Genomic DNA, 20,807 nt, shown 5'->3' on the forward strand with positions numbered 1-20,807 from the left:
GGCTGCATGCAAGCCAAGCTCAGCATCCAATAGCTGCAAGGTTTTGGAATGGCAATGCCTTGTGCAACCAGTCCCCAGGTCCCCAACAGTGAAGCAGGTGCCCTGCACCTAGGGTCATGCTGGGGATGGCATGGGGACGATGCTGAGCCCTTGGGCACAGCTTTGGGGGCTGACATCTGTCCATACCCACAGTTACATTGCTCTATTGGGCAAAGCAGTTGGGATGGGGCAGCTCTGTGCATCGTTGCAGTCAGTGGGGAGCAAATCCTGCTGTGCTCTGGGTGGAAATCACTGGGGGGAGGGAGAGGAAACAGCGAGGAGGAAAGTGCCTCTGAGTGACTGCAGGGCTGCAGCCAGGATTTCGATCCCCATCGCCCAGCTCCCGGGTAGCATTGCTGGGACCCCATGGTCCCAAAGCTTTTGGGGGCAGCCTGACAGTGAGGGACGGTGCGGGACACGATGGGACAGAGCGACCCACCGCCCCGTGAAGGTTACGAGCCACTCTCCTGCCACATGCCTCAGCGGGTCCCCCCATCATATTTTGGCTCCGTATCACCCGGCGCTGCCCGGCCGTGCTTCCACTGCAATTTCGGGCAGTAAATCAGCTCCGCACAGCCCCACCTCCCCGCTCTCCATTGGCAGCGGCACCCCTCGCCCCGCTCATTGGCGCTGCCGCGGCCGCCCAGCGCTACATAAAGCCCGCACGGGCGGCCGGAGTCGTCGGGAGTCGGGCGGCGCGGAACCGGGAGGCGGGCGGCGAGGCGGGCGCTGCGGGATGCGCTCCCCCCGCCACCGCCGCCGCGGGGGCACCGGGCAGCCCCCCGCGCCCGTGAGTAGGGAGGGGGCCCCGCGCCTCCGCCCCGCCACCAACTTTGCCGGGGAGTCGGGGGTGGGTGCGGGAAGTTGGGAAGTGGGGAGGGGAGGGGAGGGCGCGGCGGAGTTGGGGATGGGATAGGGGGGTAGGGGTGCTGCCTGGGGTTTTAGGGTGGGGGCTGGCAGTAGGGGAGCACCCGCGGGGACGTTGGGGTGGTGATGGGCAACGGGAGGGAAAGGGCAGCTCTTCTCTTTGGGAATGTCCCCACTTGGTCACTGTGGGGCTGGAGGGGTCCCTCTGCCCCTCCACCTGTGCAGGAAGGGGCTGGCTGCGCGGTACCACGGCTGAGCCCCCCCCAAGGACCCGATGTCCCTTCGGGCTGAGCTGCGAGATAAGGTGACTGCTTGTCTCCATACTGCATGAGCTGCTGCTGGCTGAGCCCCAGCGTGCTGGGTCCGGTGCTGAGCATGGGAGAGAACAGGGACCATCTCTGCTTGGGAACTGCAGGCGTGAAGTCCATTGGGAGCATCCATGGCAGCATGCACACAGGGACCAGGTCCTGTGTGAGGGGTGTGAGGTGCACGGCGCTGAGGCCACAGCAGTGAGACCAGGGCTTGTGGCTTCGGCCAGAGCACAGGCACTGCAGAATCAGGGCTGCTTGGGGCTCTGGCATCCCTGGGATACCACAGCCCCTCTGGGACAGAGGAGACTGAGTGCAGGATGCCTCTCACCTGTCCTCTACCCTGGCAGGTTTGGCTGTGGTGGCCTGGGAATGATGGGAAGGGGGATATGGTGTCACTGGGACACATGAAGCATGATGTCATGCAGTGCTGTGATGTTACCATGCTGTCACTGCTGTGAGGTGGCTTTGGGGTGTGGTGGGGCTCCTGCGCAATGTCGCACGATGTTGTGGCAGTGCTGGGCCGGGATGGGATGTGGCCCGGGATGGGATGTTGCTGCAGTGGTGATGCATGACACTGGGGACACGCAGCATGGCGGCAGCAATGTCATGGGGACGGGGCGGCCATGCAAGTGGCCAACTCCCACGTCCCCATGATGTGTGCTGGGGACCACAGCCATGTACGTGAGGAGCCCTGGGGCAGCATCTCCCTACCTGCGCTAACAGGTCTGTGGGGTGTGACCTTCCTAGGTTTGTGTACCCAGGCGTTGCCCTCACCCCATCCCATTCTACCCTCAGGCTACTTTTGGCAGCAGCCTTGCATGGGGATGGCAGTGCCAGGGAGCAGCTGTTAGGCCAGCACTACATTCCTGCGCTACCCAGTTGTGCCCTGTGTGGGCATCCATGGCACTCCTGACTTGCTCCCATCTTCCCTCTGTCCCTTCTGACCACTTCAGCTCCCTGCCACCAGGTTTAGCCATGCTGAGCAGGAGTCCCAGTGTGACTGCAGCACCTGGAGTGACCTTGCCACTAGATGCCAAGACATGAGCTGGGACAGGAGAGAGCTGAGCTCTGCCATAGGCATAAAAGCAGGACCCTGTTGCCTCAAACATCCTTGTGCTGTGCTGGAAGCCACAGGGCCTCTTGCATTCAGTACACTGAGCCTGGGCCTCCGTCCCTTTTCCCAAAACAGCCTGGCTCTGGGCCGGGCAGCCCCCACCATGGCACCCAGAACCGGATCCGTGGGGAAGAGCCTTTTGTTTCCAATCAGGAACATTGTTTCCTCCTGGAAAAGCTTCCTCCAGCTTGGAGGGATTCCGGCTGCAGCTGGATGGAGTGGGGGTGTGCCTGGGGAGTGGGCCAAGCTGCAGGGAACGGGAGCTGGAGGGGATACAGAGCCCCATTGATGGCATGGGGACTGTTCCCTGGAGGGGCACCAGGCAAGGGAATGCTGCACCATGCTGGCTGGGGACAGAGATGGAGGTTGGGAAATCAGAGGACAACCCTATGCCCATGTCTATATGAATGGGCAGATGCTCTGTGCCTTGTCCCCACGCTTCCCAGATAAACCTTGGGGTAAGATCCTTGGAGCCTTCTCCCTTCCCCAGGAGGCAGCAGCAGGCTGGTGGTGACAATCTACCAAGGTCCAAGAATAGGGCATCTTCCCTTCTCCAAGCTGGCCACACAGGGCCAATGGCATGAGGACAGGCTGACAGTGAGACTGGTCACCTTTCCCCACTGCTTGTCTTTTGGGGGATGCTCCTAAAGAATTTGGAACAGCTCTGTCATGGCCACACGGGGTAGTGCCCCTTGCTGGACTTGATTGACACAGCTGGTGCCATGCAGCTGGACTTTTCTGGAGGGGACTGCCCAGCCCACAGTGAGTGCAGCAGTCCTGAGTGCCACCTCACTTGTCACCCAGTCTAAAGCCGGGTCAGAGCCAGCTCCAAAGCTCTGCAGCCTTGCCAGCAGAGCTGGCAGCCACAGTCCTCCGCAGTCCAGGTTAATTGAGCCTCTTCTCCCAGTCTCCTGTCACCTTTCCATGGCTGCAGCCCTGTGCAGACAACCCCCCCCCACAGTCCCCAAGAGAAACAGTGATGGCAGGATGGGGAAACTAAGGCATGTTGGAGCCGCACAGAAATGCCTGAGGTCTCGGGGCTGGAGAATCGAAGGGTTGTGCATTACTGAGTGGGGTGGATGGTGAGTGGTGGAGGAAGAATAACTCATACAGGGATGATGCTCGGGCTCCGTGGAATGGGATCTTGGTGGTGCAACCAGCAGAGCTGAGTGGCTGCAGGTCTGTCTCAGGTGCCTAGGATGCTGGCGCTGTGCCTGCTGTCCCTGGCCTGGCTCAGTGAGGGCTCCCAGCGCAGTGAGCCCATGTTCACCGCCGTCACCCACCAACTGCTCCCGCCTGACTACGACAGCAACCCCACACAGCTCAACTACGGCGTGGCTGTCACTGACCTGGATGCTGATGGCAGCTTTGAGATCGTGGTGGCTGGGTGAGTAGGGACAGTCTTGGGGGCAGTAAGACATGGTGGCCCTGCAGTGCCAGGAGCTCCTTGCAGCCATGTGTTCCACGGCTGGCAGCCTTTCCAAACTCACTGTTTTCTCCAAAAAGCACACGTGGTGCCCAGCTGAGCTCCCAGCTGCAGGCAGTTGGTCTCACTGCTCTGCTGGGGCACATCACTAATATTCCTATCCCTCCATCTAGGAGGAGGTGTGCGGTGGCACTGCCAGCATGCCATCTGCATGGGGACACTGCTCCAGGGTCGGGTCCCCTTGCTGTGGGATGATGGCAGCTGCCCAACAGCTGGGTCCCACCCCTCAGTACAGAGGCAGCTCAAGCCCGAGCCAGCTCGGCTCCGCTGACAGGACTCAGTGCTCTCCGGAGATTCATTTAATTGGCTGGAGGTTTTTTATAGCCCTGTATGGGTGTGATGGCTTGGAAGGGCTGGCAGGAGCCAGTGATGCAGGAGCCGTGTGCTGTGCTGTCCCAGCGCCCGAGCAGGGCTGGACACAGAGCAGCTGCTGCTGGCAGGTCCTGCCCTGGCTGGGGATAGTGGAGACAGTGGCACAGGCTCCTGGCATGGCTGTGAGACAGTGGCATAGCATGCTCATCCAGGAGGGAAGCTTGTACATGTGTCCTCACCTGGAAGGGAGTATCTCACCCTGTGAGCCCAGCATGGGCTGGCACCGTGCTTGATGAATGGGGCACGGACATGGGGTGTCTGCCCAACAGTGCAGCAAGCCTGGGCAGCCAGGGATACCCAGCAAAGCCCAGGTCACTACACTCAGCAGGGCTGAGCCAAGCAGCTGGGATGGTTTTGTAAGCAGCACGTTGCCCATTGTGTAACTTGTTTACGGTGCATGGGGCAGGAACAGGCGGGGAGCCTGTGGGGCACAGTGTGCTGAGCAGATTTTCCTTGCATGCTGCCTTCCCTGCCCTGGGAAAAGGCTGCAAGAAGGGAACCTGCCCCATCCTACCCTGAGACTACCCAGGGTGCCCAGGTCAGGCTGACGTGTGACACCAGGCTGAGCCCTCCCCATGGCAGCCAGCCCCACAGCTGGAAAAGGGAGGCAGAAGATCCTTAGCCACCACACACCATGCATGTCTCTGCTGTGCCCCTCAAGCTGCTGGTGCCCAGATCCTGCTTGGCACAGTGCATGGCCACCTGCTCGAGGGAATGGGGCAGGGGCTGTCATGCCATTCCCAACTCCAGGATCCATCTGTTCATGCCTACAGATACAATGGCCCCAACCTGGTGCTCAAGTATGACAAGACACGGGGCCGGCTGGTCAACGTGGCAGAGGACGAGTACAGCTCCCCTTACTATGCGCTGCGGGACCGGCCAGGCAATGCTATCGGTGTGACAGCGTGTGACATCGACGGGGATGGCCGTGAGGAAATCTACTTCCTCAACACCAACAATGCCTTCTCTGGTGAGCTCCAGGCACGGGGGGGGCCGGCACAGCTGCCCATGACCTTCGGCGCGTGAGGGATGTGTGCGGGCTGGAGTTAATTTCCCAGTTGAGTGGCTCCATTGATTGATGGCAGCGCGGGCGGGATGCTGAGCCCAGCCAGATGCTGAGTCAGCACTCCCAGCCACCCTCCCCAAGGCACCCTGAGGGGATGGCAGTGTCCCATCATCATTGGGACTGCCATGCCACTAAGATGTGAGCGTACCCCCGCGTGCTGACCCCTGTGATGGTGGCAGAACTGTGCCTCTGTACCAAGCCAGAGTCTCATCCTGCCTTACTGATGCTGTCGCATCTCCTGGGCATGCCAGCCCTGGGGAGGGGACACCTGTGCCCCGAGTGATCGCCAAAGCTCCCTGTGTCCCTGCTCCATCCCAGCTCTGCCCAGACCCACTGCTGCGGATGTGTTTTCATTCTCCAATTACCAGGACTGGCAGTGGCTATCTGCGTGCCCATCCCTAAATCAGGCAATGCCACTGGCACTGTCACAGCACCATGGCTAACCGCCTGTGCCTGGCACTGCATTGATTTTTGTCTCCACTGGCAGTGCCCCATTGGGACGCATTTTAACTTAATGAGTTGATTCTTCCATGTGCCTCCCAGCGGCACTTACGGGTTATGGGAACTCTGCCGGTGGCAACAGCTGGGGGGACAGGGACAGAGCAAGGGTCATGTCCCATTGGGGCGAGCTCAGGGGGAGGATGTTTGCAGCAGCCCCTGATCACATCCCGTAGGCATGGCCACCTACACGGATAAGCTCTTCAAACTCCGCAACGGGCGCTGGGAGGACCTGCTGAGCGACGAAGTGAACCGTGACGTGGCCAGCCGCTTCGCCGGGCGCTCTGTCGCCTGTGTGGACCGCACGGTGAGCGGGCAGAGTGTGGGGCAGCCCCTCACCGAGGCCCCGTCCCACTCCACTGGGGATGGGGGTGCCCCCAGCAGCCGCTTGGTGGCTGTCAGGGCTCGCAGCCCCCCCGGCCATCAGGGCTCCGGGCATCCGTCCACACGGTTGCCGCTGGCTGATAAACGCGCCTGTCGAGGTGATTTATGTCCCTGTCACCTGCTCTTTCTTCTTCCTCCTCCCCCAGCAGTTTGTTTCCCAATGATTATCGCTAAATCAGGACCCAGCTGCTGCACGGGACAAGGGGGGCGGTGGGGACGGGGGGGCACCTGTCACAGCAGGGAGTGTGGCATGAACTGAACACCAGCACTGAGCTTGGAGACGGTGGAGGTGATGGGGCACATCCCAGTGGGAAAGCACAACCATCCCCAGTGCAGGGTGCTCTTGACTATGTGCGTTAGGGAACTCGACAGCAGGGAGGATGGAGGCCAAACCCATCCCCACGGGCTGAGGTGGAGGGACAGGGAGCTGAGGCGGTGCTGCCGGCCGCAGGGGTCGGGCAGGTACTCTATCTACATCGCCAACTACGCCAGCGGCAAAGTGGGCCCACATGCGCTGCTGGAGATGGACGTGGCTGCTAGTGACCCTGCCCGTGGCATCGTGGTGCTGGTGGACGTGGCCGCCCAGGCTGGTGTCAGCAAGTACACAGGTATGGAGAGGACGTGAGCACTAGCGACCTGTGCCATGACCCACACCACATGTGCCACACATTGCCTGCCTGACTGCCCCACCTAGTGGCCACCCCACTGTGCGTGGCACCCACCCAGAAGGACCCCGCTGTCACCTGCTGGTTCCCTGGCAGTGTCCTTAGGGCCTGGGGATGCAGAGTGCATGCCAGCCGCCATCGGGGACTGCCGCGTGTCCCGTCTCTGTGGCGGTAAATTCTTGCTAATTAGGAGTGTTGTCACCATGGCGATGGCAGTGATTAGGTTGGATGTGACACAAGCAGCTGCCAGCCTCAATTAGCTCTTGATGAGAGGGAGTGAAGGAGGAGGGAGGGAGAGGAGGGGGTCTTGGGAACACTGGAACAGATACAGGGACATGCAGCCCCCAAAGCAGGGGACAACCTTACCACTGGCTGCTGTCCCCAGGGGGCCGTGGTGTGGCTGTAGGCCCCATCCTGAGTGACAGTGCTTCTGACATCTTCTGCGGGAATGAGAACAGCCCCAACTTCCTCTTCCACAACCGTGGGGATGGGACATACCAGGACGTGGCAGCTGTGGTAGGTGAGTAGAGGGCAGGGGGAGATGACACCAAATGAGCTGAGCACAGTGTTGGGGGACCGTGGGGATTGACGGGCCCCATTGACCACAAGAGGGGCAGCAGAGATGCAAAGATGCAACATGGGGAGGCCCATATGGAGACCAGGGGCCATGTTTCAGGATGTGTCCTGGGGAGTTGTCCCAGGATCGAGTGTCCTGTCTCCCTGTCCCCTTGCTGCTTGCAGGGCTGGATGACCCCTACCAGCATGGACGTGGTGTGGCACTGGCTGACTTCAACCGTGATGGCCGTGTGGACATTGTCTATGGCAACTGGAATGGGCCGCACCGCCTCTACCTCCAGGCAGGGGCCCCCGGGCGCATCAAATTTCGGGTGAGGGCTGGGGCTGGAACATCCCCAATCACCAGCTTTGGTGCTGAGCCCCAGTTTGGTTTTGTGAGCTCTGGTTGCCAGTGGGGATGGAAACTGAGGAGCAGTGTCCTCACATCACCATCCCATACCCATTTCTCATGCAGGACATTGCCACTCCCAAGTTCTCCATGCCATCCCCCGTCCGCACTGTCATCGCTGCTGACTTTGACAATGATCAGGAGCTGGAGGTCTTCTTCAACAACATTGCCTACCGCGGCTCCTCCGCTAATCGCCTGTTCCGGTAGGGCTGGGGGGCCATGCCCCACAGCGGGAGCCAAGCAGCCCTCACCGTGCTCTTCTCCGTTGGTGCCACATGCGGGGCCAGAGCTCTGACTCTGCTCATCAAGGAGCCATGCCTGAGCCCTTCGCTATGTCATTACCAGCCCTGCAGCTGTGCCTGCAGCAGCCCCTGGGGTCCCCATGCTGCTGATCACAGCTGTGTGGAAGCTTGTTCCCTGCTGCAGCTAATTGTAGGGATCAATTCCTCACCACTGCTCTGCGGCACCCCCTTGCCATGTTGGCACAGCAGGCAGGTGGAAGGCGGTGGTTTGGGAGGAGCTGGGAGCCCCCAGGGGTTGCAGCAACGTTTGGAGATGGCACTGCTGCACTCCATGCCCTTGTGATATCTCTGTCATTTCTCCATGAAGCAGGGATGAGATGTGCATGTCCAGTCACCAGGCACCCCACACGGCCCTGTCCTCTCTGGGTGTCATCTCTCTGCCAGGCTGCTCCAAGGTGGAGAGCTGCTGGGTGTCATGGGGACACAAGGGCTGGCACTAACACCCTGCCTGTGCTCAACAGGCTCATCCGCAGGGAGCACTCAGACCCCATTGTAGAAGAGCTGAACCCGGGGGATGCGCTGGAGCCCGAGGGACGGGGCACTGGTGGGTGCTGCAGGGCAGGGCTGGGGGTGACACAGCACCGCCAGGGTGCTGCCATCACCATGAGAGCCAAACCCATGACCTGTTGCTCTGTGCACAGGGGGTGCGGTGACAGACTTTGATGGCGATGGGATGCTGGATCTGATCCTATCCCACGGCGAGTCCATGGCACAGCCACTCTCCATCTTCAAGAGCACCCAGGTGAGCAAAAGGGCTCCTCTAGATGTCTCCGTCCCTGTGTCCCCCCAGCTCAGCCTTCCTCCCCTCTGCTGCAGGGTGCTGGCAACAACTGGCTGCGGGTTGTGCCACGCACCCGCTTTGGGGCCTTTGCACGAGGAGCCAAGGTGGTGCTGTTCACACGACGCAGCGGTGCCCACCTGCGCATCATTGATGGCGGCTCAGGGTACCTGTGTGAAATGGAGCCCGTGGCACACTTTGGACTGGGTGAGGCCCGGGGTGAGGGCAAGATGCTGCCAGCCCCCCCCTGCACCCAGTGACAGGCTGCCTGCCCACAGGACGTGACGAAGCCAGCAGCCTGGAGGTGACGTGGCCCGACGGCCGTGTTCTGGTGCGAGCGGTGGCCAGCAGTGAGACCAACTCTGTCCTGGAGGTCCCCTATCCACGAGACACAGAGAAACCACCGATGCCCACCCTGCTGGAGGTGAGGACCCACGGGGAGTGATTAAGGGACAGGAATGCGGGGCTGAGCTCTGCTGCCTTGGGGCTGCCCCATCCCAGTGTCTGCTTCTCCCCAAACGCAGTGCGGGCAGGGATTCTCCCAGCACGAGAACGGACGCTGCGTAGGTGAGTGCAGACACAGGCATGGCTGAAACCCAGAGTATGGCTGTTGGGCATGTGCTCTGGGAGCATGGGCTCTGAGGGGGCAGGGGGTGCATGGCTGATACAAGTGATGCAGCAGAAATGGGGACATGGTAGTGTTCAGCTGTGGCAGCACACCGCTTGCAAATGGCCACATCCACGCTTACGCACAGTGGGAGCCAGGGCACACCACTGGCAGTTCCCAGCCTGGCCACATCACCCCCTATCCCCTCTGTCCACAGACACCAACGAGTGTGCTGAGTTCCCCTTTGTCTGCCCCCGGGAGAAGCCCATCTGCATCAACACCTATGGCGGGTACCGCTGCCGCAGCAACAAGCGCTGTGCTCGTGGCTTCGAGCCCAATGAGGATGGCACAGCATGTGTGGGTGAGTGATGGTGGTGATACACTGGAGCAGCACCTTGGGATGGTGATGTACCCACCCAGGCACAGCCACCCCTGCACCCTCCAGTGGTTGCCTATGCCCCAGCCCCACAGCTACGTGCCTCCGTGTCTGCTGGTCCCGTGCCACCCACTTGCTGCTGATCACCCAACTCTCTTTCTTTCCTGCTCCTTTTCTCATTCTCCGTGCAGCTCAGGTGGCCTTTTTTGGGGGATACCCCTCCACCGGGAGCTGGCCCTGGGCCCCCCAACGCATTCTCCTCTCTCTGGGCTTCGGACTCTGCCTTTGCCTCTATGCACTTTAACCCTGCCTGTAACACCCAAGCAGCCTTGGCGAAGGAGCAGCCAGCCTCTGTCTGTCTCTTTTTCTCTCTCCCCATGTGGAACTGCCCTGGATGGGCAAGGGACCACAGCATCGTCCCCACACTGCAGCCCAGGACTGAAGCCCCAGCACTCCCCCCGCATCGCTGGCTCCGTCGCCTCGATCCCGTGCCATGTGCCTGCTGGTTTGGCCTGAGCCACGTGTGCTTTTCAAGTCCCCTCTGCTCGGGGGGAGGCAACCCCAGCAGAGGAGGCTCCCCCCAGCCTATCAGGGGAAAGTCCCCTCAGTTTGTTTTTTAACTTCTTGACCCTGCTGTTTGGAGTTGGACCCTGCTCAATCTTCCAGCCCATCTCCTGGAGAACCCTCCTAATAAACTATACACTGTCTATTTGCCGGCTGGGCTGAGCTCAGGCTTCCAGCAGGGTGGGAGCCAATATTTTGCCCTAGATTTCCCTCCCACCCCCGCTCCTCCGTTCCCCCCAGGTACAGCCTCTGTGCCAGCCGTGCCGTGTGAGTAAACCAATCCCTGTCCTGCTTTCTCTGCATGTCCCACAGGGCGTGCACTGCACTATGCCTCCCACTTATTGCCCCACGCCCAATCTCCATATGGGGCCAGTCCTATGGCACCATTGTGGTGCCCAGCCCCAGTGTAGCCCCGATGCAAGAGGAGGCAGGGTAGCTAGCAGGGCGAAGCATGAGGTTTATTGAAGGTCTCCATCAGTTTCCATGCAGGGTGCCCCACAGGGTGCACCAGAGCCTCACCACCCTCCTGTGGAGACGGGTCCTCCTCCCTCTATGGCCCTGGAGCTCGCTCCCAGGTACTGGATGTTACAGGCACCCACCTCTTGTCTCTTTCCCCCTCGGGGGTCCCCCACCACAGGTTGCAAGTGTGGGTGCTGCAGCCAGGGGTGCTGCATCAGGGTAGATCTGCAAGGCTGGCACCTTTGGGGTGATGGGCAGGATGCAAGCAGGAGACACACCCCCTGCAGGCCCCCAGCACCACAGGGGTACTGTATGCTGCAGGGAGGGTGAGGATGCATGCGGGATGTGTGGGCAGAAGGATTTGTGCCCCCTGCCCTGGCACAGGGAGCTGGCTGGGGATGGCAGGGAACAGGATGCAGCCAGAACCTTTGGGGCAGCACACAGGGTGAACGCACAGCACCATCATGCAGATGAAGTAATACAGGGGCACGAGGCCATGTCCCCCTGGCTTCAGCTCTGCTGGAGCACTGCAGGGCGAGCTCTTTCACTGGAGGTGAGGGGAGGCTGCGGAGCCCTTTGGCACTGGTTTGGTTCTGTGGTAAGCACCTGGGACACCCCAGCAGTGGCCCCTGCCTGCAGTGGGTCTGGGCAGGGGCAGAGCCACCGCAGGGGGCACATGGCACAGAGGACACCTGGCCCCCATGCCCCCTCCCACCCACTCTGGTCTCAGAAGCGGGTGCTCTGGTAGTGCAGCCTGCGGATCTCAGAGAGGCGGCTGTCCCGGCAGTACGCGTCCCTGCAGGGACCTCCCCCTGCCAGTCACCGCCCCCCCCCACCACTGCTGCTGCTGCTGGAGCTGCCACTGCTGGAGCTGCCACTGCTGCACCGGTCCTCGTAGATGGAGATCTCGATCTGAGCACTGCTAAGGAGCAGCCGTGGGATGCATCAGCCATAGCCTCGCTGCCGATGTCCCCCCACCCCTCACCCTCATCCCCCCTTATCCCAGAGGATACAACTCTCATGCCACGCTCCAGGGGGTCAGTGAGCAGCAGCCCCCGTGGTGCATAGACCTTCTCATTCTGCTCCTGGATATACTTGGAGATCTTCTTCAGGACCTGTGAGTGCAAGGGGGGCACTGAGCACCCTCTGGCCCTGGTTCCCCCCCCCCCCCCACCCCTCCCACTTCCTTTGCCCTCCCCAGGGCATCAGCACCTTCTCGTAGTGTGTCTCCATGCAGAGGAAGATGAAGTAGGCAGTGGCACAGGCCAGGCACCCCTCCAGGTATGAGCTGCCCCCAATCTTCTCCGCTTCAGCATAGAACCCATTGAGAGTTTTCACGGTCTCCTCAAATAGCTGACGCTCAATCTGGGGCAGAAGCTGCCATGAAGAGATGCTTGGCCAGCAGCTATCCCCATCCCTGAGATGCCCTGGGGACCACCTAATCCTCTCCTTCCTTCTCAGCTGCTCCCTGCCCATTGCCCATCTACACCAAGAGCTCTGTGCCTCCATCAGATCCCCCAGTCTCCAGGAGAGATGGTACATACTCTGCCCAGGGCAGCAATCCAGAGCTGGCTCAGGGCCACACAGCCCCCCATACCCTCTCCCTTTTGTTTAGACAAACCCCATAGGACTCTGAATATAGGGCACCCCCATGCACACTGCCAGGCATCCTACCCGGCTCTCCAGCTCTGGGGGGAACTTAGTCTGGAACTGGCACGTGGTCCCATCGCTGTAGTCCCGCTGCACAAAGACCTTGGTGGCCAGGGATGCGCTGCGCCGCAGCTCCTGCAGGCTGTGTACCTGGGGGATTGCAGTGGGGTGAGCTGGGGGGATACAGCCTGAGGGTGGGGGAGGGGAAGGTCGCCATGCATCCCACTGTGGGTGCCATTCCCACAGACCCTGGCGTGGCCTCGTGTCCACGGTGGGACGAGGCCTAACGGTGGCACAGGGATGGTCCTCAGTCCTCAGCAGGATGCTGTCAGGAGGAGGGGAACAAGGGACTGCTTCTGTAGGGCTGCAGCAGCTGTGCAGCTAGAAGGGCTGGGATGGCATAACCCTGGCACCCTACAAGGCGCCAGGACCCACTCCAGCCTCCAGGTGTTGGAACAGAGCCGGGATGGAGAGGAGGATGGAGGGGACAAAGGGAGGGAGTCAGACCCCTCATACTGCAGCCCCACATGGACCTCTCCATCAAGGACGCCCCACGCCAACCCCAACCCCACGCCCCTCCAGCCCCACCGCGGGCACCTTGAATGCAGAAGGGCCCTTCTGTGAGTGTGGAACCCGCAAGGCTCCAGCCCCACCCCGCACAGCCCCGGTCACCCGCGCACCCACCTCCGTGGCCATGGCGCTCCGTGCGCCCCGGGCCGGGCCGTGCTGCGCTGGGTCGGGCCGCGAGGGGGAACCGGAGCCGGCGGCGGGGCCGGGCCGAGCCGAACCGAGCCGGGCAGAACCGAGCGGGCGGCACCGGCGCTGTCCGCGGTGCTGCTGAGCCGCGCGGCGGAGGCGGAGGCGGGCCCGGCCGCAACGTGTGCGCAGCCTCCCGGCCCCGGGGATGGGCGCCCGCTGCTGCCTGCACCGAGCCCGGGGGGAGCCGGACCGATCGGGGGCGGCTGTGGGGGTGTAGCTGGGAAGTGGCTGCCCGGGGGTGCTGCGGCATGGAAGGCACGGGGGTGATGGGGGGCTGCACCCCATGGGAAAGACACGGGGGTACTGGCTGGGGCTGGTCGTGGGGCTGGCAGCCCGCCCTGCCCGGGTACGTGGCAGTGCTGCTCTTGCAGAATTTGCAGCTGCAGAGCGGGTGCCGCGAGCACAGCGCAGGCAGACATCAGAGAGGAGCGCTAACAGACTCTCTGTAATCTCTGCCCATTGACAGCTCAATTAGAGGCAGAGAAATGGCAAACGGGGAGAAAACAGACGTTCTCCCTAGAGGAGGAGGGCACAGCAGGGGAGGGGTTGACGTGTGGTGGCACAGGGCCCATGCAGGGTGGAAGGGCAGCGAGCCCTTCCTCTGCACCTGTAGGGACACCGGCAAAAAAAGCAACAAGCAGTGGGTGCAGAGCCTCAGCACTGTGCACACATGTCTGGGGATGCACAGATCTACATCTGGGGTTGCAGATATCCACACCTGGGGATATGTGCATCTCTGCAGGCATACATGCATACCCAGGTGCGTCCCAAGATGCCCCCACACCCATGTCCCTCTCTCACACTGAATGTCACACCACGTCACCGCTCACCTCCTGCCTGGCAGTGGCCGTGCCAGTTGCCATGGCAATGTCTCGCCTGTGGAGAGATGAGGTTCACTCTCCCAAGTGGTGGAGAGGGGCCGAGAGCGGCAGGGGAAGCACAGCTCTCCCTCACACCCCCATGTGCATCCCCTGGGCTGTGCCCACCTGTGTTCCCCCTGTGGGAGCTGGGTTGGGTGGGAAAGGGCCATGGTTGGTGGCTGTCCCCTGGAGCTGTGACACTGGATGTCCCCTTGGGGCTCCATGCTGGGCCTTTCTTGTGGGCTTCCCACCCCCACACAGCCCCTGGCCCCACTGCTCTGCCCCCAGCACCCCCAGGCCCTGCCAGATCCCCTGCCAGACTCCCCATCGTGGGCTTCTCAGCTGTAACCAGATGGCCCTTCTCCATCTGCTGAGCCTGGGGGACTATTTTTAGGTTCCCTGGCAGCAGAGGCACTGCTCACATGGTTGTGGCAGGAGCTGCCTTTATTCCCATTATTCCCTACACCTAGGTGAGTCGCCCCACAATCATGCCCCAGTTCCACTACCCTAATGCTGCTCTTGCTCCAATAGCAGCAAAAAACCCTTGCCCTGGGGTCAGCCCCACACAGCCCATGTTTGTCACCCCCTCAGCAACCCTGCCCCAGAGTGGGCCCAGTGCTCATACAGCAGGAGGAGACCTGTGCCCCCTCCTCATAGGGACTGTCAGTGTCTCTGCATCAAAGGGAGCACGGCAGTGCCAGCCTTGGCAGCTGCTTCTCACAGTGCTGGGGGGGGCTTTAATTAATGGCAGGGGGAGAATGAGCTCACTGCCCCACTGAGGACAATGGTGACATTTGGGACGTGGTGGGGAAGCGCCGATAACCTTTCCTGGGAGACAGCAGGTGTGCATGTGTCAGCATTGGGAGGATGTTTCCCACACTGAATCTAGGCACCCCAGCACTGCCTCTGCCCCATGGGCATCACAGGCCGTGGGACACTGCCCCAAATTGCCCACAGCATGAGGTGAGCACACTGCCATCCTCACAGAACTGCTCAATGAAGTGTGGGGAGCAGCACTGCCAAGAGGTCGCCATGTCCCCATGCATGATGCCATCCTCATGCAAAGGAGTCCCCATATGGGCCATGCCCCATCCCTGCACTGCATGGGGCTGGGGGCAGGCGGGCAGCACACAGTGGCTCTGTGTGCTCACAGGATTTATGAGCCAGGGCAGAGCTGCCGAGGGCTGGGAGGAAGCCAGGGTGGTTGTGGCCCCACAGCTGTGCACGGAGCACTGCCAGCTGCATTCCTGGGGCTGTGAGACAAGTGGGAGTGTGTGTGGGCGCAGGGCAAGTGCGTGGTCACCACTGCCTTCTGCCTGCCCTGGAAGTCTGCAATCCCAGTGTCTTGGCCCCACTGTGCCCCCCTCCTGCCCTCTCCTTCTTCCTGCACCTCACTGTGAGGCAAACTGAGTGCAAGGAACATACAGCACTGCCTCTGGAAGTGCCAAAGATAGGGTCTGAGAGACTGGACACCACAGCATTGTGCCTGTGCTCCACTTCCCACAGCAGCAGGGTTTCCCTTCCTGCAGCAGAGCCAGAGCCTTGCACCAGTGTTATTCCTTGTGCCTTGCAGCCCCTTGCACAGCCCCTGCCAGCACTTCCATGCGAAAGCAGAGCAGCCCCCAGCAGGGCATGTCCCCTTACCGTGCCCCCAGGGCTGGCCATCTCCGAGGTCTCCACTGAAGAGGAACCAGCCCCCATGGTCCAGTTAGGGTCTCACTGCCGTGAAGTGTGACACAGGCGGTGGCAAGGCTGGTGGCTGGGCTGCTCAGAGTGACAGGCACAAGTGTTTGTCCTCCAGCCCACAGCATGGGCGCTGGATGGGTCATGGGAACAAGTGCAAGAGGAGTGCAGAAGGGACCCCTGGGGCAGAGACACAGTCCCAGGACATCTGACAGGAAAAGGATGCATGTCCTGCTGCTCCCAGCCCTGCTTCCAGGAAGTGGCTCAGTGGCTCTAATGGAGATATCGTGACAGATAGTGGCCCAGCAGCTGGCAGGGAGCCCCTCACTCCCTGACTATACCAGCCAGGGTTCATGGTGAGGCATACTCAGCATCACACCTAGGCACCTTGTGAGTATCCCACAGGCTCTCTCTGCCCCCATAGCCCCTACCCCTGGAGCTCCCACTCCCTGGCGCCTTCTGAGCATAAGCCCATCGCAATTAGCTGAGCTACCCTGCCCCCAGATCATCCATCATGGGTTAGCTATTTTCTATCAGCATTTTTCTCCAGGCAATCTCTCTGCTCCTCTGACAGCCCAGTGCCTCCCTCCTGCTACCGGGCAGTCCTGATAACGGGTGGCTCTATCTTATCGTGCTCCCTGGCAGTTATACATTAGCAGTGCCATCTCCGGGTCTTGGCCCAGGGGAGGTGAGATCAGATCCCAGGATGGCACTGAGCATCCCTGAGCACTGAGCATCCCTGGGCATCAAGTATCCCTGAGCTCTGAGCATCCTTTGGCACCGTGCATCCACAGGCACAACAAATCCAGGGCACAGGCAGGACAAACAGGCTGCAGGCATGAGCTTGGTGTGTGAGATTTTTGTACAGCCCCATGGCAGACGGCTCCTGATGGGTCTGGGGGGGTGGTCCCTGCCCGGGGCAAAGGGCAGCTGCTATCGCAGCCCACACCAGGCTGTTTGCTCTATTGCCCATTAACTGAGTCACCTTATCCAGCAAGCAGGAGCTGGGGAAAGCATGGGAGTGCTGACCAGGTCGGGACATTGATTGCTGCAATGGGAGGGGATGCTCCAGATAACCCCTGCAGACAAATGGGTTTCTAATGGGGTCCTCATCCTGGCACCCCTGGCCTGTCTCCAAGGAGAAGAGGGAATGTGGACTGGGCAGGTCTCAAGAAGGCTCTGGTTCTTCCCATGCACCAGGCACCAGAGAAAGGGCCTGAGTGTCCCCTCCCAACTCTCTCATTCCATCTCAATGGTGAGCAACTAGTTGGGGTGCCCCAGGATGAAGCAGGGTGACACAAAACCCAGTTTTGAGGCAAAGGACAGAGCGGAGACTGCAGGTGGCACTGGGCACGAGTGCACCATGTAGCCTTGGGGTGATCCCCATAACCCTACTCCAAGGGAGGCACAGGGGTAGGAACCAGTGTCTCCTGTCCCCCAGGCAGGATGGGGTGTTGGTGAGCAGTGAGGTGCACCGTCCCTTCCTGAGTGCATGACATGAGAGGGATGCAGAGCATCACCGTGCACCCACCCTGCAGTGCAAGGGAGGGAGGGAGGGCGGGAGCACAGCGGGCGGCCTGGCGTGGGGCCGGGGGGCCATGCCGGGGGGGCCAACAGCCACAGCAGATTGGCTGCCGGTGATGCCTGCGGGCTCCTTTGAAAGGGCAGCGTGGGAGGTGCTGGAGGAGCAGGCAGCGGCCGTGCGTCCCACTCGGCAGGCACGGCGATGCTGCGGGTGAGCAGCCCCGTGGGCACGGTGACACTGGCACTGCTGGCACTGGCACTGGCACCAGGCGAAGGGCAGCACTACGACTACTATGGCTGGCAGCCGGAGAACGTGCCCCGCGGGCGCTTCTACGGGCGGGAGCCGCAGTGTGTTGACATCCCGGCAGACATGCAGCTGTGCCACGATGTGGGCTACAAACGCATGCGGCTGCCCAACCTGCTGGAGCACGAGTCCATGGCTGAGGCCAAGCAGCAGGCCAGCAGCTGGGTGCCGCTGCTCGCCAAGCAGTGCCACGCCGACACGCAGCTCTTCCTCTGCTCTCTTTTTGCCCCTGTCTGTCTCGATCGCCCCATCTACCCATGCCGCTCGCTCTGTGAGGTGGTGCGTGATGCCTGTGCGCCCGTCATGGAGTCCTACGGCTTCCCCTGGCCCGAGATGCTGCACTGCGGCAAGTTTCCTTCTGACCACGACCTCTGCATCACCGTGCAGTTTGGGAACAACCAGGCCACCCCTCCACCAGGTAAGTGGTACGAGCACTGCGATGGGTTGGGGTCGCGCACACATCCCTGTGCAGCCTGGGGAAAGTGTAGGAGCCCCCATCCCTGCTCCTCCAGCCCTAGGCACCCAGCTGCATGCACAGAGCTGCCCCAGGGCAAGGTGAGTGGGTCGGCAGTGGGATGCTGGGGGTGAATGTGGGACTGCGGGATTGTCACAGGGCTGTCCCCTTCCTCTCACTACGTGCCATCACAGCCAAGAGCATCCAGCTCTGAGTGCTGCACCTGTGCCGTTCCCACATCCCTGCAGGTCCCCTCGGGCTGGGAAAGGGATGTCATCTGAAGGCAGCCTTGGGTCAGGATCAGGTTGTATCACCTTCCACCCTGCTGCCACCCTCACCCCAAAGCATCAGCAGTCAGGCAGGGTCCCAATTTCCTATTCCTCTTGGGAAGTGGGTGCTGGAACACCTAAACATGTGGTGCTCAATGTCCCTGCAACACCTGGCACAGCTTCCCAGGGACTGAGGTGCTGCTCCCCTGCTGTGTCCCTACCGAGGTGACGCAGGTGACAGCCATCAGTGTCTGGTGACAGTGACTGCTCTTGCCCTGCAGTGCCTAAGATCTGCACCCAGTGTGAGATGGAGCACAAGGCGGATGGCATGATGCAGCAGATGTGCTCCAGTGATTTCGGTGAGTGCTCCCCTGATCCCCCAGCCTCCTAACAGTCCCAGCTGCCTCCAGACCAGCCCAGGGAGGTGGGATAAAGGGCTTTCCTACGCAGGGAAATCCCATAGGACACACCCCCTTGGATCCTACGCACAGGGGATGGGGTGCACCATGAGAGAAGACATCTTGGGGGGACAGGCAGAACATGTGGGGGGGTCACTGGGCCCGTACTAACTTCACAGTGGTGAAGATGCGCATCAAGGAGGTGATAGAGGAGAATGGAGAGAGGCGCCTGCTGGCTGCCCAGAAGAAGAAGGTGCTGAAGCTGGGTCCCCTAAAGCGCAAGGACACCAAGAAGATGGTGCTGCACATGAGGAACACGGGCTCCTGCCCCTGTCCCCAGCTCGACAACCTAAGCGGCAGCTTCCTGGTGCTGGGACGCAAGGTGGGCAGCCGCCTGCTGCTCCTTGCCATCTACCCCTGGCAGAAGCACAACAAGGAGATGAAGTTTGCTGTCAAGTTCATGTTTTCCTACCCTTGTCCCCTGTACCATCCCCTGCTCTACGGGGCCGGGCAGCACTAGGGCTCTGTCCCAGGACTCCTGCCCTGCTCTGCATCCCCAGTTCTGCACTCAGGCTACGTTCAAGGAAGCCCTGATCTGCACCCAGGACCCCTGCAGCCCCCTGAGCCCCCTACCTGCACGTAAGACCCCTGCTTGACCTCAGCTGCACCCCAGGCCCCAACCCCGTGCCTCCGTCCAGCTCCCATACTCCTGCCCTCTGTGCCCACAGACTGCCCGCCTCAGCTCCCAAAAGTCCCGAGCTGCATGGCCCCAGCTCTCCAGCACCCTGCACCCTGGCCTAACCCTACTAGAGTAAATTATTTTGTCTGAGATAAGCCTGTATCCAGCTCTCTGTGGTTCTTGGGCTCCAAAACCTTGGGGCATCCTGGGGGACACATGGAAGGAGGGCACAGTGCAGCTCAAAAGTTGCTACTCGATACCTGCTTCCAGCACCTGGGAAGTAACCATGGAGGGGCAGGGAAAAAGGGAGAAAGAAATCTGAGGGCTGGGGAATGCATGGAGTGAGGGTGGCACCAACTGCAGCAGGGTGCAGAGCTGGACATCATACCTCTCAGCCCTGGGTCCCAGGAGTTCCTGCCCTGCAGCATGGAAGTGAAGCAGCCCCAAGTTGGCTTCTAGGGGCACAGCAGGGTCCTCCTCAGCCTTGTTTACCCAGCATATTTTTGAGTCTGCTGCATTACAGAGCATCCTGGCAGGATATCCAGACACCAGGATATTTACTCAGCACCAGGTGGCCTCACACTACAGCTTCTCAGGGGAAGGTGAGGGGAATTGAAGATGTAGGACACCTCATGCCTGGCTTTTCCCATTGCACTGCCCCACCAGCAAGGCACCAGGCATGTCCCCCAAGCAGGAATGAGATCTGTTCCTGTTCTACTGCAGGGCAGGCCATAGCAAGCACCGATGCTGACAGTGGGATGTGCTCCCGTCCCACAGCCAGCACAGGAGGGGGGCAGCAAGCCCCTATGACTGCCTGGGGCAGGTGGTTCCTGCCCCCTCCCTTCTCCACAGCCAGCATGGAAAAAAACTGAAAATTCAAATAGCGGTAGAAGGCATTTTCCAACGAAGCTGCTAAGCAGACTGCCATTGGAATAAACACCATCAATTATACCATTTACTGCACAACTCGAAGTACACAAATAAAACCCCACCTCCCACAGCTTGTGTTTATCTGTAGCCCTCTGTATTCTGCGTCATTAGCATCTTTCTGAGGAGCACTTAGACGTACACGGACATTGCATCCATCTCACCAAGTGTTTTCTCAAGAAAGACGAGTAACTTCTCCCTGTCACCCACCACGAGCTGAAATAACCTCCTGCCCCTCTGCACACTGCCTCCCCCACTACAGCGCCTTTGGAGCACACCCAGCACAATGTGGGTATGCCCATCACTGCAGAGTTCAGCTTTCCCCAAAATCTCCCAAGGGCAGAGCTCACTCAAGAGGCGGGTCCAGGGGCCCACAGCCATGAGGTCTCAGATTTGTGGGGAGCACTGAGACCTGTGCCCCCATCCAGATCATGCCTAGAGCAGTGGG

The 20,807-nt window shown here is 60.9% G+C and overlaps 3 protein-coding genes across 13 annotated transcripts; 2 read left to right on the forward strand and 1 right to left on the reverse strand.

Moving 5' to 3' along the window:
* The first annotated feature begins 775 nt into the window (after positions 1–775).
* On the forward strand, positions 776–10,538 carry CRTAC1 (cartilage acidic protein 1). 11 transcript variants are annotated; one of them, XM_042863353.1, is made up of 15 exons: positions 776–889; positions 3,522–3,718; positions 4,963–5,159; positions 5,930–6,060; positions 6,589–6,745; positions 7,188–7,322; positions 7,544–7,689; positions 7,833–7,969; positions 8,530–8,612; positions 8,710–8,810; positions 8,885–9,053; positions 9,125–9,270; positions 9,371–9,413; positions 9,671–9,814; positions 10,021–10,222. In XM_042863353.1, the coding sequence occupies exons 1-15, from the start codon at positions 776–778 to the stop codon at positions 10,131–10,133; spliced, it is 2,013 nt and encodes a 670-aa protein (XP_042719287.1). In that variant the 3' UTR covers positions 10,134–10,222. The 11 variants fall into 11 exon arrangements, with proteins under 11 accessions (XP_042719287.1, XP_042719285.1, XP_042719286.1 ...); XM_042863356.1 differs by lacking the exons at positions 776–889; positions 10,021–10,222 and adding an exon at positions 10,233–10,440 and having other exon boundaries at positions 1,069–3,718; XM_042863357.1 differs by lacking the exons at positions 776–889; positions 10,021–10,222 and adding an exon at positions 10,242–10,440 and having other exon boundaries at positions 1,069–3,718.
* Positions 10,539–10,841: 303 nt separating this feature from the next.
* GOLGA7B (golgin A7 family member B) lies at positions 10,842–15,945 on the reverse strand. The gene is made up of 5 exons (XM_042863362.1): positions 15,766–15,945; positions 12,527–12,652; positions 12,065–12,217; positions 11,866–11,967; positions 10,842–11,764 (listed from the first exon to the last, which is right to left on the reverse strand). The coding sequence occupies exons 1-5, from the start codon at positions 15,820–15,822 to the stop codon at positions 11,672–11,674; spliced, it is 531 nt and encodes a 176-aa protein (XP_042719296.1). The 5' UTR covers positions 15,823–15,945; the 3' UTR covers positions 10,842–11,671.
* Positions 15,946–17,477: 1,532 nt separating this feature from the next.
* On the forward strand, positions 17,478–19,587 carry SFRP5 (secreted frizzled related protein 5). Its single transcript, XM_042863113.1, has 3 exons — positions 17,478–18,050; positions 18,637–18,714; positions 18,933–19,587. The coding sequence occupies exons 1-3, from the start codon at positions 17,531–17,533 to the stop codon at positions 19,271–19,273; spliced, it is 939 nt and encodes a 312-aa protein (XP_042719047.1). The 5' UTR covers positions 17,478–17,530; the 3' UTR covers positions 19,274–19,587.
* Positions 19,588–20,807: the final 1,220 nt, after the last annotated feature.

Source organism: Lagopus leucura, unplaced genomic scaffold (assembly GCF_019238085.1).
Source record: "Lagopus leucura isolate 7727_CA_CO unplaced genomic scaffold, USGS_WTPT01 Super-Scaffold_739, whole genome shotgun sequence".
Taxonomy (NCBI): Eukaryota; Metazoa; Chordata; class Aves; order Galliformes; family Phasianidae; genus Lagopus; species Lagopus leucura.